The sequence below is a fragment of the Scheffersomyces spartinae genome (genome assembly GCF_019049425.1).
Source record: "Scheffersomyces spartinae strain ARV_011 chromosome Unknown scaffold_7, whole genome shotgun sequence".
In the NCBI taxonomy this organism is placed as follows: Eukaryota; Fungi; Ascomycota; class Pichiomycetes; order Serinales; family Debaryomycetaceae; genus Lizanozyma; species Lizanozyma spartinae.
This window is the reverse complement of record NW_025065054.1, coordinates 486,948-501,156: the sequence shown is the minus strand read 5'-3', so window position 1 is coordinate 501,156 and position 14,209 is coordinate 486,948. Positions and strand designations below refer to the sequence as shown.

The following is a 14,209-nucleotide window of genomic DNA, read 5'->3' as shown; positions in this document are numbered from 1 at the left end:
GTTACCGAATAGAAGATTAGCTTTATTCAACTCGTTAAGTTAATAGTAACCAAGAGCTGAGGTGTGCCCACACGAGTGGTCAGGAGCAATGTAACAAGGCTGAATGACGTATCAAAAGACGTCGTGAGGTGTGACTCTCATCTATTAATAGAATTCCTAATTGAAGAACGGCTTAGAGAATTAAGCCAACTACTATGCACAAAAAAGGTAACACTTACTACACAATAAAATTCAGTTGCATCCTTAGACAGTCTACAAATCTAAACCGCCTAACTTGAACCAATACCTCAAGTCGTACAAGACCCAATCCATATATCGAGTCTCACACTACGTTGAGAGGTGCCTGACCTACATTAGTTCGTAAGGTCGGTTAAATCGGCAGTACTACCAGTGTACTCAAGCTCTATGACAAAACTGTTTACGAAAAACTTGTCTGATATATTTTTACTCTATCTACACCACTTGGTATTCTTGAAAAAGGTTTGTGAGGTAGATTCAATTTGAAGTAATTAGTATAGGCGTGCCGAACCTATACTTTGAAGAAAACTTGGGCAATTGAGAAGTACTCGATTATGAAATCCCCCCAAATTTTGGGATAGATACTTTCATTAATTCAATATGGCACTTTTGAAAATCATAACGTTGCGAAGGACGCTGTTCGCTATAGGAATATTTCTCCAGTTATTGATATTGATATACATTTTTGATTATTCGCCTCAGGAAGCCTCTCTTCTGCGACAGTCTTCGAAAGCGCTCCATCGATATTTGTTAGAGAAGTATACAGCTGAAGAGCTAGAGGAGTTGTCTCTAAATGAAAAATGCAAAGCCTTCTTTGAAAGACTATATGTGCAAGACAACTATACGTCTTTGGATAGCTTTGAAGGCAATAAATATAGTACTTTGTCCAAGCAACAGATTAAGACTTCAGTAGGCTATTTGAGGGCTTATGGGAGATGCTTCGTTGACAACTATTTTCCAAATATTGGAATGTGTAATGATGTGGAGTATAAACTATTTCCATTCTTTTCTCAAGAACTTCCAGTGTACAAAAGGTGGGATGGAATTGTTCGGCAGATACCCATAATGAGCAATAATGAGGACAACCTTCTGCAAGAGAATAGTATAAGCACTTGTTTTTGGAACCAATTTATACATCAAGCAAATGGACAAGGGATAGTCATAAGTGTGGGAGAAGGACAAGTGGAAGACGTAGTACGCTTGATCAAGGTTTTGAGATACTTGAAAAACCTGCTACCCATTGAAATTGTACATAAGGGAGACTTGTCCCAAGGTTCACAAGACTGGATCATAAGGACATCGAGAACGACAATAACTATCAGTGAGGACTTTCTCATCGATGACTCTCTACAGGACATATGGTTTGTTGACGCTTCTAAGGCTATTCATCCACTGTATATCGAAGTGTTCAAACGGTTCTCGAATAAATGGATTGCTTCTTTGTTCAATTCATTTGACGAAATGGTGTTAATGGACAGCGACACAGTTCCCTTTGTCCCCCCCGAGCATTTCTTGAATATGGAAAGCCGTAAACTAAAAGGTGCACTTTTTTTTAAGGACAGAGCCATTGGTGAGACCATAAGTTCCAGCGACGTATCATTTTATAAAGAACTACTTCCCTCTGTTGCAGAATGGAAATTATTTAATTTGTCGATGGCTACAGAGATAACCATGGACAATGCTTTCTTCAAACATAAGCAGAAACATGTAATGGAAAGCGGAGTGGTTGTATTACAGCGTAGTACTCATTTGTTAGGATTGTTAATATCCACCGTCCTACAGTTGAAGAAGGCGACCAGCTCGCCTATTTACGGAGATAAAGAGCTATTTTGGTTAGGCCAATCAATTGCTGGCAATGAAGATTACACATTCAACTCCAATTCCGCTGGTGCCGTGGGAGTAGTAAAAGACGATATTTACAAAGACTTTTATTCGATCTGTTCTACCCAGGTAGCTCATTTCGACAGTCACAAGACTTTATTATGGCTCAATGGTGGCTTGAAGGTATGCAAGAAACCTTCATGGCAACGGGACTATGCGAAACAAAAGCACTTGAGAAAGACGTTCAAATCTGTGGAAGAGTTAAAGGAAAACTACCAAAGCTCAATGCAGATTAATGGTGCCATTATACCGAATAATGTGGAGTATAAGTTCCTCAAGAAACCTAGCCGAGGCTTTAAGAAGAATCCGTCTTTGGGCTGTTCCGGTTATTTCTGGTGTGCATTTACGCATGTAGACGATTATGAGGACTACGTGATCAGATACACTCAAGAGGAAATCAGACAATTTGATATCATCATCAAGATATGGAGTTCCTAGTACATGCTTATGATGAAACCAGGTCACGTGACTACAGGGACCGTGATCTCAAAGTGCGAGGTACAACTAGCAAGACCAAGTCCAGGATCCATTTGATATGTACTACTGTACTATATGCAACAGTGCTAATTAGCTGCCATGGTACAATTCTACGATACTATACTAATGCTCTATCCACTATAGTGTAATGTAGTATGTACTACAATGCAACACTACCTTGACGTTGGCTTTAGCATAATTGATCCATTGTTAAACAATAGAAATTAACAATCTATTCGAATCCACAAAACCGGTATCGGTCTCTTATGAACATTGTTAGCAGATCTTGTGCAGTCATATTATTAAATTGAAATTAAATTGTACATTGATATCGATAACCTTTATCACATTAAATTCATTGACATGTGTGTATCGGAATGCATTAGTCGGATTTTAAAACCGGACCTTCATCAAACCGTAAACTCTTTCTCTTTCTCGAAGTAGATCCAATTCCTTCTTCATTGGGTGATGAAAATGATGTCGAAGTACGGGAGTTTTGTGATAAAAGTGTAGCTACTTCCTCATGAACATGTTTACTTTCATCATCATCTTCTTTACGTTCTTCAACTATTGATACTTGTTCTTCTTCATGATCTTCTTCATGATCTCCATGATGCTCTTCTTCTTCTTCATCGATAGAATTACGTTGCCTACGAGTTGGACTAACTCCAGGACTCAGTAAACGTCCACTGCCAGTTTGACGAATTGAAGTTGGACTAGATGGATCAAAGATTAATTCAGCAGTACGAATCCACCTTCTCCGACGTGTATACTTGGAAAAAGTGTCTTCAGTCAGTGGTTTTTTCCACGTGTTATCAAAGAAAACGTATCCTTCATCAGTAGATGGATCAGCAGTAGTTTTAGATCTTTTATTACTGGGTAATTGTAGAGCTCCATCATTAGTTAAATCAAGTCTCCAAGTTTTATCAACCCATCTCCATTTGGCACCACTGATTCGTTGAGGTGAATCAACTGGTAAATCATCGATATTAGGTAATTCGAAATCTTCAATCGATGAACTTTCATTAAGAAACTCATCAGTCCAAGGAGCTCTTTCATATGAAAATAAATTCAGGGTCCATCCAACACCTAGCCAACGTCTTTGGTTCTCATAGATTACATAGGTAAACCGTACAGGATTAGCACCACCACTACCAATAGATCCATTCCCACTATTAAGACCAACGCTAAGACCACTCAGCTGTTGTACTTTGGCTAAAGCTGCTGAGAATAAATTGGAATTCTTAGCTTGCAGGAAATCTAAACCAGTTAGATAAAAGCACAAGGCTCTAACAATCTTCAATTTCCACAAGACACGACGACATACTCTGGAAAACATTGAATAATAAGATAAAACATAAAGTCCCGTGATAAGGACGATGTTCCTAGGCCTTATTATAAGAAAAGTACCAATTAAGTAAATTGGAGTTAAGAATACCGTGGTGAAAAGTAACCGTTTGATGTCATTAGCAGTCAAAGAAAGAGTAGTAATTGGGCTTAAAAGAATATCTGCTTTGACACATGTAGTGGTTAGCACTTGAACAACGTCATCTAACGTGGGATGTAAACTTGCTTCTTCCACAACCCGATTATTCAACACTACATAGACACCAACTGCACCCACGATGATTAAATGACCAAACCAAGTTATGATATTCTCAAAGTACATGATAAACAACAGGTATAACGATAAGATGGTGATGTTGACCCAATAATCATCGTTTGTCCATGTCAATATCGATAGAATCTTGTTTAGCACCAAAAGATAGGGGTATGACTTGACCAACGACTTGGAGACGGTGGGGGGAGTCGACAGAAGCAAAGGTGATGTTTGCGGTTGAGTGATTGGTTTGGAATGGATATCATCGGCAAACTTGGCTCTTAATTCTGCTGTTACCGAGTGTTGATCATCCTCCACAACGGGGGCGATGTCACCGGTTTCGGCCTCTTTGCCCGAGGACGTCAGCTTTGCAGTGGAGGAAAGTGGAGCTTTCAGGGGGTCAGAAGCGACATTGACCCCAAGGTCTAAACCTTCTGTAGACATCTAACAGGATGTAATACCTTATATCAGGACGTGTATAGCGCACAAGGTATAGCGCACACACAGGGGTATAGCACGGCGTAGTACTTTGTTCGTATTAGCACACAGTGTATAAGTACTATACTATAGCACTGTCTCAATGGTGTATGTTATGTAACACCTAGCACCTACTAGTAGCAGCTTGATGTGTCACGTCTAATTGAGTCCGGTCTTGTTGATGGTGACGACTACCGATAATTGCCTTTGGTTTGTTGGTAGAAAAATTCCAAACAGGGAAAACCCGAATTAGTGCGGGGCCCCAGATCGCTGTACGAGATTGACATCTGATAAGTGACAGTGACTGTGGCGACATGGACTTTGATGCACTCTTTGGCAAGGAGCTACGGAAGAAGACGAAGAAGAAGAAGAAGGAGAAGGAGTTCAAGAAGTCAGATGAACCTGAAGCATCACCTTTAAAGGAGTCCAGTAGCGATGCTATTGAAGCCAAGGAGATATTGTTAGTTACTGAAGCTATAGACAACGATGTCCTTGAGAAAACATGGAAAGAAATGGTTGGTGGTGATAATAACAATACTGATAATGATGGTGACTGCAATTTCAATAAACTTTCTAAAGAGGAAAAGTTACTACGATTAAGTCAGCAGATCCATAGTGAAGAAAAGAAACATGCCTATAAACTCCAGTTGGATTTGGAAGCTGAAACCGACGTTACGGTGATCATTGAACAAGTAACAGATGCTAATTACACAGATAAAATATACCTACAACTTCGGAAATACTTCAAAAGTCTCATAGTCCAATGGGAGAACGATCTACAATCTGACAGGCAGCAAGCTCGTATACTTTATGAGACTAAAAGAGATATGGTTCCATTACTTTATAAGCTACGAACCCATCGCTTGAAACCAGAAATGATCATAACTCTTGGAACAATTGTGCATCAACTTCAAAACCATCAGTTTCTACAGGCAAATGAAAGCTATTTAAAATTGAGTATTGGAAATGTTGCATGGCCTATTGGCGTACAGAATGTGGGTATCCATGCTAGAAGTGCTAGCCTGAGAATTGAAGGGAAATCGGCTAATATTATGATCTCCAATACAACACGCAAATGGATCACTGCAATTAAACGGTTGATATCATTCTCTGAACGTCGTTATAGTTCACTTAATTGAAGGGCTATTGCAGGTACTTCGTACCGTTTAATCACGTGAACTGACAGCAAAAATAGCCCTACCCTAAAAATCTCAGCGTCACTTTCGCGGAATATTCCACGGATGTGCAGGATATTATGTGAAAAAAATTCTGGCGATGGTTCCCATCCAGTGGTGGCTGTCGATGGTGGGACGAGCAGTTTGTTTTACCACAAGTAAAAAGGAACTCGTTAACACGTACCTAATTCTGGTGATATCGCTGTATAACCAAATAATCAAAGATGGCTGTATGTATTAGATGATTGAATGGAACAGAACCAGGACCAGGACCAGCAAACGAGTGAACGAATGAACAGAGTGAACGACTGAACCAAGTGAAAAATTATTAGAGGAAATGGCTCCATAACGGAAGACATCAAGTAACATCAAGTAACTTCAAGTAACCCAGTTGATACATCGTTCTGGTAATCATTGGATTCATTATACTAACAACTTTATTTAACAGAGAGAAATCAAGGACATTAAGGAATTCGTCGAATTGGCTAGAAGATCTGACATCAAGTCTGCTGTTGTCAAGGTCAACAAGAAGTTGAACGCCAACGGTAAGGTTATCAAGCAAACCAAGTTCAAGGTTAGAGGTACCAAGTACCAATACACTTTGGTTGTCAACGATGCTTCCAAGGCCAAGAAGGTTCAACAAACCTTACCACCAAGCTTGACCATCAAGACTTTGAACTAAATGCTGCTGTTTTTACATGCATATTGTTTTGGGTTTCATGTAGGTTTATGAGTTTGTACACATAATATTAATTCAATTTGAGTTTACTATACTGTAATATTATACTGTAGGTACTAAATGACATCTTCCATTTCAATATCATCTTCATCTTCATCTTCCTTTTCATCTTCACCAGTATTGTCTTCTAAACCAAGTCTTGCAGCTCTTTCTGCATCTCTTAATCTTCTATATTCTGGTTTCAAATTATATTTGGAAGTATAAGGACCCTTCTTGATCAAATTTGCAATTGAATCCAATGATTCCTTTAAATAAGATTCCGGTTGTCTGGTTCTTTCCTTTAAACCCTTCATAGACCAATATTCATATTCTTCAAATAATCTGAATAATAAATCCAATAAATCCTTTTTGGGCATTCTAATAGCTCTACCTTCTCCACCTTTCTTATCTTTGGTTAAAGTGGATCTAAGGAATGCAGAAGTATTATTACCTTTAATGGAAGGTCCAGTTTGCGATTGAATAACCCCAGGAGTCTCATCGAGTAACGTAACTTTTGGTCGAGGCTTGGTTTGGATCTCTTGTCTTCTTAAAAGCATTTGTGAATATTTGGAATCACTTTTACTGGGGACAATCTGACAATCATGACAGATTTTCCCAATTAAAGCAGTCTTTTTGGGGATAGTTTTGACAAATGGTACATATTTTTTAACTGGCTGACCATCAGCACCCAAGCGATTCTTTTGAACTCTGAAAAATCTATACGGCTTCTTACCTCCAGCTTGAGGTTTATTCTTAAGTCCCTTCTTATTACTTTCTGTGGGTTGTAATTGAGGTTGTTCAGGTAATTGAGCCACTTCCGTCAATTCTTGCTTGAACTTCTTTAAATTCTCTTCACTAAAGACATACGAGTTCTTCACCTGAGTATTTAGAATAGAAATGTCGTATTCTTGAGGTATTTGATTGTATTCTCCGTTTTCATTATTAAGCAAAAGTTTAACTTGTAACTTCTTGCCGTTACCACTACCACTGGCACTGGCACCAGCACTGCTACTGCTTGGAACGTTTCTAATCTTGACTCGACCCAATTGCTTCCCGGACATTTCTTCAGTGTTGGACCATTTATCGGCTAAATAACGCGGCAACCGCACTAACCATATCTTCTGGTCACCATTGGCTAGGTTCATATCTAGGGACTCGTTATCTTCAAGATAGTCTTCGGGATCTGAAAGAAGTGCATGGTCTTGGTCTTCGTTGGTGTCGGCATTAACGCTCACTTCAGACTCCGTCTTAAGCGGTCTGTCTGTCTTCTTTGGACTGACGGATTTAGTGCTCATCACAGACAGTTGACAGAGTATGCCACTGTTGCTAAGAACAGGCACGGATGGTCTTTTGATTTGACTGAGGTAAGTGTACTGCAGATAGGAGATACTCATATATACAGGATTTACCATACAAATACGTACTAAACAGTAAGGTACTTCTAGTGTACTACCTCTAACAGAGTGATTCCTTTATCAGAGTGATTCCATTATGTCGGTGTTCTCTTTCCCTGTATATCACAAGTCTCCAAGATGCGGCTATTGCTCAGGAACCAAGAAGGACTTTGGTGCACTCAAATCAGAACAGGCTCAACAGAATATACGAGACCCCAAAGTATATAAACCAGAGCACGCCTCTTTGGGCATGGTGACTGGAGGTATGACGTGTCAGATCTATGATGAACTTATCAATAAGGGATTCAGAAGAAGTGGGGATTACCTTTATAAGAATGATCTTCTTCGTAGTTGTTGTCGATCTTACACCATACGAACCAACTCACAGTACTTGAAGATGCACAAGAATCATCGTAAAGCACTCAATAAGTTTGTCAAAACCATTTCTGGTGATGATGATTCAGCTTCCAAAAGAGGTAAGGGTCCCTTGACTTTACTGTGGTTGGCATACCAAGAACAACAACATCTTGATGATACTTTCCATACGGTGTTTGAAGAAGCAGACTTAACCGAAGAGAAATATCGTCTCTACAAGAAGTATCAGATCCATGTTCATAATGACGAACCAGAAGACGTTTCTACTAGTCAATTTGAACGATTTCTATGTACAAAACCCTTCACTGATGTAACTAACAGGACACCCGAACACCAGGCTGCTCAATTTGAATACTTAAACAATTGGCTAAAGAATTACGATCTTACAACAGGCAAGGTTCCTAATCCTAATAATATCAAACCTTTGGGCGCAATTCATGAATGTTATTACTTGCATGATAAGCTTATAGCTATTTCTGTCTTAGATTTCCTTCCAACCGGGATCTCTTCAGTATATTTCATTTGGGATCCTGATTATGCACATTTATCCTTAGGAACCGTTTCCGGTCTAAGGGATATCTTACTTTGTAAGGCATTGGATTTAGGGTATTACTATTTAGGGTATTACATTGCTGATTGTGTGAAAATGAATTATAAACTGAAATTTGGTGGAGAAATCTTAGACTTGACTACTCAAACTTATTTCCCATTGAATAAAATTGAAAAGTACGTTTCTGATGGGAAACTCTTTAGCATTAAACCATCATCATCATTAGTTCTTGATTATAGCAAGTTCCCAGAGACTTATGAAGAATCACAATTTAACGGTAAAGAATTAATTGAATCTTCAACAGATGTTTATGGGAACCCAAAAACCTATAAGAAGGCTGATGAATTACATAAAAAGATATGCCGTATTCTTGGAATGGATCTGCTGATATCTGGAAGAGAAATTCCCTTGGTTTCGCCTGGATTTGGTACGTTGGAGTACCTTTATCAGTGCACTACTGAAGGTATATTTGATACCTTGACCATCATCATGAGACTAGGAGTAGAAGACTATGAAATCAGGTTCATGGAGTTGACCATTGAAGGTAAGCGAATGGTTATAAATGCTATAAGAGCTTTTGGACTAAGTATACTACTGCGGTCTACAATGTCACTTTATTAGCAAGTTAAGTTAAGATAGCAAAGAGAAGAAGTTTTAGCCAAGAGAAAAGGAGATGAAGTCATGATTTGAATCGTGAGACTTTTAAAATAAGGCAAAAAGAATACCCGATATCATATAAGGAATGATACCAGCATTATTTCCTGATTTTGAACCACTATCATCATAAATTGAAGATTCATAATGATTTAAAGAAGCATTTGAATTATTAGAATAATTATGCTTTGGAATGGTTGAATTCTTTGGGTTCCATTTCTTTGAAGAAGTCATATCATCATCAACAAAAGTATCCAAATTTCTTCTCTCTAATTGGACTTGTGGACTTTTATCATCACCAATTGTTACTCCTTCAAGTTGACCAGCCATGTATTCATTGGCTTTTTCCATGGCGGCATTATCAAGGGACGTCAACTTTTGCTTGGAGAGTGGTACGATATCTGCACAAGCAAATTTGGTTAAATTTGCATAATGGAACACAACAGATCTACCAATAACATAAGCAGGAGAATTAGGATCTAAAGATAAGTAAGGGTCATAATATTTGGTTTCAAAACATGTGGTATTAATCCAACCATGTTTACCCGATAAATCTCCAACTTGACAATAAGAATCATCTGGTTGCAGACTACAATCTGGAGTTGCTCCATAAGGATTAAAATGAAGTCCTGTGGATTCACAATCTCCATTGGCGCCAATGGGATATTCATGGATATGATATTGAAAGGGCCCATTCATAGCAGGTAACCCTGTCATATCAACATGAACCTTAACCTCATTGTTTTTCTTGGTGTAAAAGATAACATTCCCTAAGGTCTTTTGACTATTGCCGCCTTGTGGGAAGTCAGCAATAGCAATTGCTTTGTCGGGATTGGTGGATACTTTAGGCGCTTGACTGGCCATAGCTGTTCCCATAACAATTGGAACAACGCTGAGTGGTGTAGTGAACTTCATGATCTATACACGTGTCAATCAGTAGGATATTAGGATGCAGAGAGGAGAAGAAGAGTATGCATTTATTTTTGAGCGGTAAACTTTTGCAGCAATTCGTTTATATACTTGGACGGAGATTATATACAGGTCACGAACATCAGTTATATATGGTGGGGGATTGGGACCTCTGGATAGGGACACATTATTGATGGCTGTATTATGGCTGATTACGGCTGTGAACAAGTCAATGAGCAGAAAGAAGATCAACCATCCATGATGAGAAGTAATCTATTGATTAGAACGTTCTAGAACCATTCACTTGAATGTAGCAGGAGTTCCAGTTCATGCATATAATTTGATCAGATCACACTGGAGTAAGCGAGTACAACGCAGTATCGCTTTAAGTAGTACACTATGAAGCACACTAGAGTTTGTATATGTATATAATGTGTGCAGCAGTGACTACCATTAGTACCAAAATAAACTCCTATATATTTAAATTTTAACTATTGTCGTAGGTTTCCATGACGACACTAAATGTCATTCATAATTAGTGGTGACTAACACTTTAATCGCGTGAGATTTCAAAAAGACGGCCATTGCTACCATTTGCGCGTCGCACGACTGTGAAATTACCCCACGATTCACAAGGGGTATAAATAGGGGACCCCAACCTCCCCACCATTGAATTCAACAATACATTTTTGTCTTTATAGAACTTAGTAATATAAACAAACGAACTCAAATTTATCAATTAAACTATAATATGTCCAGAACCAACAAATGGACAGTCCATGAATCTAAATCCGAGCCCAAGTGGTTCACCCATAACGGACACTCAAACACCGATCCAACCAAGACCAAGAAGGAAGGTGCTGGTAACCACAACTGGGGAAGACCCGGTGATGAAATTGATGTTGATGATTTGTTGTATAACAAGTCACAAAGAAGAAACTCAAACCATCAAGAACATGAAGATATGATGGACCGTGTTGAAACGGAAGTTGATGCCAAGTTGCTCAACTAAAATTACGAAAGATACGAAAGTATGATATACGATAGCTACGAATCAATATAACGAAATAAATATATCACGACATTTAGTTTTTAGACGACATAAATATTACGACATATTTGACTTTTCTTCTTGTTGTAGTTTCAACTCTAGTTCACTCTTCCAACCTTTTTTCCGTTGTCTTTCTTCATAGGCATTACGATTATCAAGAACACGGCGGACAATAAACTCCGTATTCATTTCATCGTAAGCATGAGGACCAATTTCTTCTAAAAGATCTTTAAGCTTATCATAGGCATGATTTCTAATTGGAGTTGGACCGTGGAACAATTTGACGACATTAATGTTCAATTGATCCTTTAATATGCTAATAAACTCAATGGTTGGTTCATACGGAGCCCCTAACACCACTCCATCAACATATTTACACTGTAACACACATAAAGATCTTTCCAACATATTCATGATGGGGTAATTCAAGCCCTTCACAGAGTTAATGGTAGCATCGTCGTGTATCCCCACGATCAAAGGCGTGGTTGGGTATCTTTTCTTTATCTCATGTAAGGCTTCGACGTGACCAGGATGGAATAAATCAAACCCTCCGTCCACATAATTAACATTAGCAACATTAGCACTGAGATCATCTTTTGGTGCCACCAATTTAGTGACATTAGTGCCGTTAAACACATATACTCCACTTCCTGGAGCCAACCCTGTGGAATCAGTAGCATACTGTTGAAATCTAATGATATTGTCACGTGACAATAACGGGTGAGATTCAATGTCTCCTTCTCCTATAAGCTTACGATAGTGATGGGTTTTGGATAACAAGAGCATACGACCAACCAAATCAGTAGTAGAGATATTTGGAGTTCTTTTGACAACAACAAAACGTCCTATATCCTTTACCTCTTGGTAGCAATCATTCCCATTAGCATCAGTAGTAATGTCGTCACCATGAACGACATATTTACATCCGTATTTGTCCATCCATAAGGGTTCAGTTACATAGGGGGAATCAGGGACAGCTTCAGTAGACCATTTACAGGCATCAACAGCACAAATACGTTCATCTAACCGCATAACCGTAGGCCCTTTATTGGCTAAAATGTCTTCATCTGAATGGACTCCAACATAAAGTTCCTTACCTAATTGACGTGCTTGGAGCATTGCACCAGCGTGGCCTGGACAGAAGTTAGTACAAGCTCAGTATACGATCAGTTCATTTCACACTTGCACATACCATGATGGGCAAAGTCAAAGCATCCATCGATCCAGATCTTACACTGTTCTATGCCTTTTGGTCTTTCATACATCGTTAAAGAACCACTTTGATTACCATTCTGAAATCTATACAGTCCGATTCAAAATAATATATGAGTCAACGTAAATTTCAGCACGAAAGCGTATATATGAGCATAGAATAAAGTCCTATGTATTACTTGTCTACTTTATACGGTGATATTATGCCATTGGTTTCTTCTTGACAAATATAACATCTTGTCTTACCCTTCTTATATCGATCCATAAAACACTTCTTACAGAACACGTGACTGCATTTAGTCTCCACTGGTTGATCATAGTCTTTCTTGCACACAGCACATTTAAAGGGTAATTCTTTACCACCAATGTCTCCCTCTGATGATGGTTTGCTGGTGGAGATCTCCCAATCTCTTCGCACAGGCTTCTTCTGAGTGGATTCGTTTCGAACGTGAATGAACTTACACGTGTCCCCGTAACCGCAATAGCCCGTTTGAAGAAAGTCTTTACATACATCCGGTTGGAAGTCTGTGATTGTAGTGGTGCGGATATTCTTTGGTCCATGAGCATTTGTTAACGCGAGCATCTCTGGACCAGGGCTATCGGAAGAGAAACTGGAAATATTAGAGGGTCCATTTGGTTTCCGTTTCTTAACTAGTTGAGCATCTGGATCAGTGTCTTTATCATCATTATGGGCATCTTTTATCGCGTCCTTGGTAACGTCTTCAAGGTCATGATTCTCCGACTCGAGATAGTCTTCTTTCTCCGGATCTTTATGGTCATCATTTGCCAACTCTTTATGTCGTTTGCCTTTGCCCAACTGCTTCCGTTTCTTAAAGCCTCGTTTCTCTACCATTGTATGGATAAATGTCGTGACTTTATGACATTCATGATAGTCCTTCTATTAATAATGTACAGCCCATTTGATTTGAGTCATCGCCAAAACGTGGGGTATATGCAGTAGCGACCGAAATGTCGCACCAGCCCCAATGAACTCAACTAGTGTGACCGACATTACTATGATAAGTACTTCTGTTCTTACTCTCTCATAGTGTTCCGTCTGTTATATCATGATTCGAATGAATATAAGACGATTGGCCATGGCGATCACCACGCTGCCACCATCGTATTTCGCTTTATTCCCCAAATCCTTCCCCAAAGGAGGACCTCCCGCCGATGGGTTCTCGATCAACGAACGAAGTCTCAGAAGAGAGTTCAGATCCATTCAAAGCCAATCCCATCCTGACATTGCGGCCAATGGAGATAAGGACGTTTCAGCACTCATCAATAGAGCATATCAAATCATAAGGAACCCCTATTTAAGAGTGGCTCATTTCATACAACTAAATCATCCCTCCAAAGTCGACATTACCGAAGACGACATTGCCAAAAAATATATAGCCGAGGTTCAAGGGACATCACCTCAAGCATCCATTGCCTATAAGGAGATGCTAATGGCAGTAATGGAAGCGCACGAGTCCTTGGAGTTGGCCAACACGGAATCTGATCTTGACCAATTGAGTGAAGAGAATAATGAACGGATCAATCAAAGTGAAACCACCATCAACAAGTTATTAGCAGCTAATCCCATTGATTGGGACCATTTGATAATGGAAGCCATTGCCTTGAAGTATTGGGTCAATATTAGTAATGCCATCCGTGATTGGGAGCCAGGGAAATCTATTCATTTAACTCATTAAATACTAATTATACTACATAGA

General features: G+C 39.1%; 11 protein-coding genes across 11 annotated transcripts; 6 read left to right on the top strand and 5 right to left on the bottom strand.

Moving 5' to 3' along the window:
- Positions 1 to 1,083: 1,083 nt before the first annotated feature.
- On the top strand, positions 1,084 to 2,337 carry KQ657_004735 (alpha-mannosyltransferase; the record flags this gene model as incomplete). The annotated part of the gene is made up of 1 exon (XM_043195401.1): positions 1,084 to 2,337. The coding sequence occupies one exon, from the start codon at positions 1,084 to 1,086 to the stop codon at positions 2,335 to 2,337; it is 1,254 nt and encodes a 417-aa protein (XP_043050067.1).
- A 421-nt stretch (positions 2,338 to 2,758) lies between these two features.
- PEX30 (peroxisome biogenesis protein) lies at positions 2,759 to 4,420 on the bottom strand (the record flags this gene model as incomplete). The annotated part of the gene is made up of 1 exon (XM_043195400.1): positions 2,759 to 4,420. One exon carries the CDS (start codon positions 4,418 to 4,420, stop codon positions 2,759 to 2,761), a length of 1,662 nt encoding a protein of 553 aa, XP_043050066.1.
- Positions 4,421 to 4,767: 347 nt separating this feature from the next.
- PRP18 (mRNA splicing protein) lies at positions 4,768 to 5,592 on the top strand (the record flags this gene model as incomplete). Its single annotated transcript, XM_043195399.1, has 1 exon — positions 4,768 to 5,592. The coding sequence occupies one exon, from the start codon at positions 4,768 to 4,770 to the stop codon at positions 5,590 to 5,592; it is 825 nt and encodes a 274-aa protein (XP_043050065.1).
- A 260-nt stretch (positions 5,593 to 5,852) lies between these two features.
- RPL38 (60S ribosomal protein eL38) lies at positions 5,853 to 6,310 on the top strand (the record flags this gene model as incomplete). Its single annotated transcript, XM_043195398.1, has 2 exons — positions 5,853 to 5,858; positions 6,077 to 6,310. The coding sequence occupies 2 exons, from the start codon at positions 5,853 to 5,855 to the stop codon at positions 6,308 to 6,310; spliced, it is 240 nt and encodes a 79-aa protein (XP_043050064.1).
- Positions 6,311 to 6,423: 113 nt separating this feature from the next.
- Positions 6,424 to 7,641, bottom strand: KQ657_004731 (transcription factor IIF subunit; the record flags this gene model as incomplete). The annotated part of the gene is made up of 1 exon (XM_043195397.1): positions 6,424 to 7,641. One exon carries the CDS (start codon positions 7,639 to 7,641, stop codon positions 6,424 to 6,426), a length of 1,218 nt encoding a protein of 405 aa, XP_043050063.1.
- A 196-nt stretch (positions 7,642 to 7,837) lies between these two features.
- Positions 7,838 to 9,286, top strand: ATE1 (arginyltransferase; the record flags this gene model as incomplete). Its single annotated transcript, XM_043195396.1, has 1 exon — positions 7,838 to 9,286. The coding sequence occupies one exon, from the start codon at positions 7,838 to 7,840 to the stop codon at positions 9,284 to 9,286; it is 1,449 nt and encodes a 482-aa protein (XP_043050062.1).
- Positions 9,287 to 9,367: 81 nt separating this feature from the next.
- Positions 9,368 to 10,234, bottom strand: SOD6 (Sod6p; the record flags this gene model as incomplete). Its single annotated transcript, XM_043195395.1, has 1 exon — positions 9,368 to 10,234. One exon carries the CDS (start codon positions 10,232 to 10,234, stop codon positions 9,368 to 9,370), a length of 867 nt encoding a protein of 288 aa, XP_043050061.1.
- A 745-nt stretch (positions 10,235 to 10,979) lies between these two features.
- Positions 10,980 to 11,240, top strand: STF2 (Stf2p; the record flags this gene model as incomplete). Its single annotated transcript, XM_043195394.1, has 1 exon — positions 10,980 to 11,240. The coding sequence occupies one exon, from the start codon at positions 10,980 to 10,982 to the stop codon at positions 11,238 to 11,240; it is 261 nt and encodes an 86-aa protein (XP_043050060.1).
- Positions 11,241 to 11,336: 96 nt separating this feature from the next.
- Positions 11,337 to 12,474, bottom strand: MUQ1 (ethanolamine-phosphate cytidylyltransferase; the record flags this gene model as incomplete). The annotated part of the gene is made up of 2 exons (XM_043195393.1): positions 11,337 to 12,412; positions 12,468 to 12,474. 2 exons carry the CDS (start codon positions 12,472 to 12,474, stop codon positions 11,337 to 11,339), a joined length of 1,083 nt encoding a protein of 360 aa, XP_043050059.1.
- Positions 12,475 to 12,666: 192 nt separating this feature from the next.
- Positions 12,667 to 13,344, bottom strand: CWC24 (U2-type spliceosomal complex subunit; the record flags this gene model as incomplete). Its single annotated transcript, XM_043195392.1, has 1 exon — positions 12,667 to 13,344. One exon carries the CDS (start codon positions 13,342 to 13,344, stop codon positions 12,667 to 12,669), a length of 678 nt encoding a protein of 225 aa, XP_043050058.1.
- Positions 13,345 to 13,588: 244 nt separating this feature from the next.
- KQ657_004725 (J-type chaperone) lies at positions 13,589 to 14,188 on the top strand (the record flags this gene model as incomplete). Its single annotated transcript, XM_043195391.1, has 1 exon — positions 13,589 to 14,188. One exon carries the CDS (start codon positions 13,589 to 13,591, stop codon positions 14,186 to 14,188), a length of 600 nt encoding a protein of 199 aa, XP_043050057.1.
- Between the last annotated feature and the right edge of the window lie 21 nt (positions 14,189 to 14,209).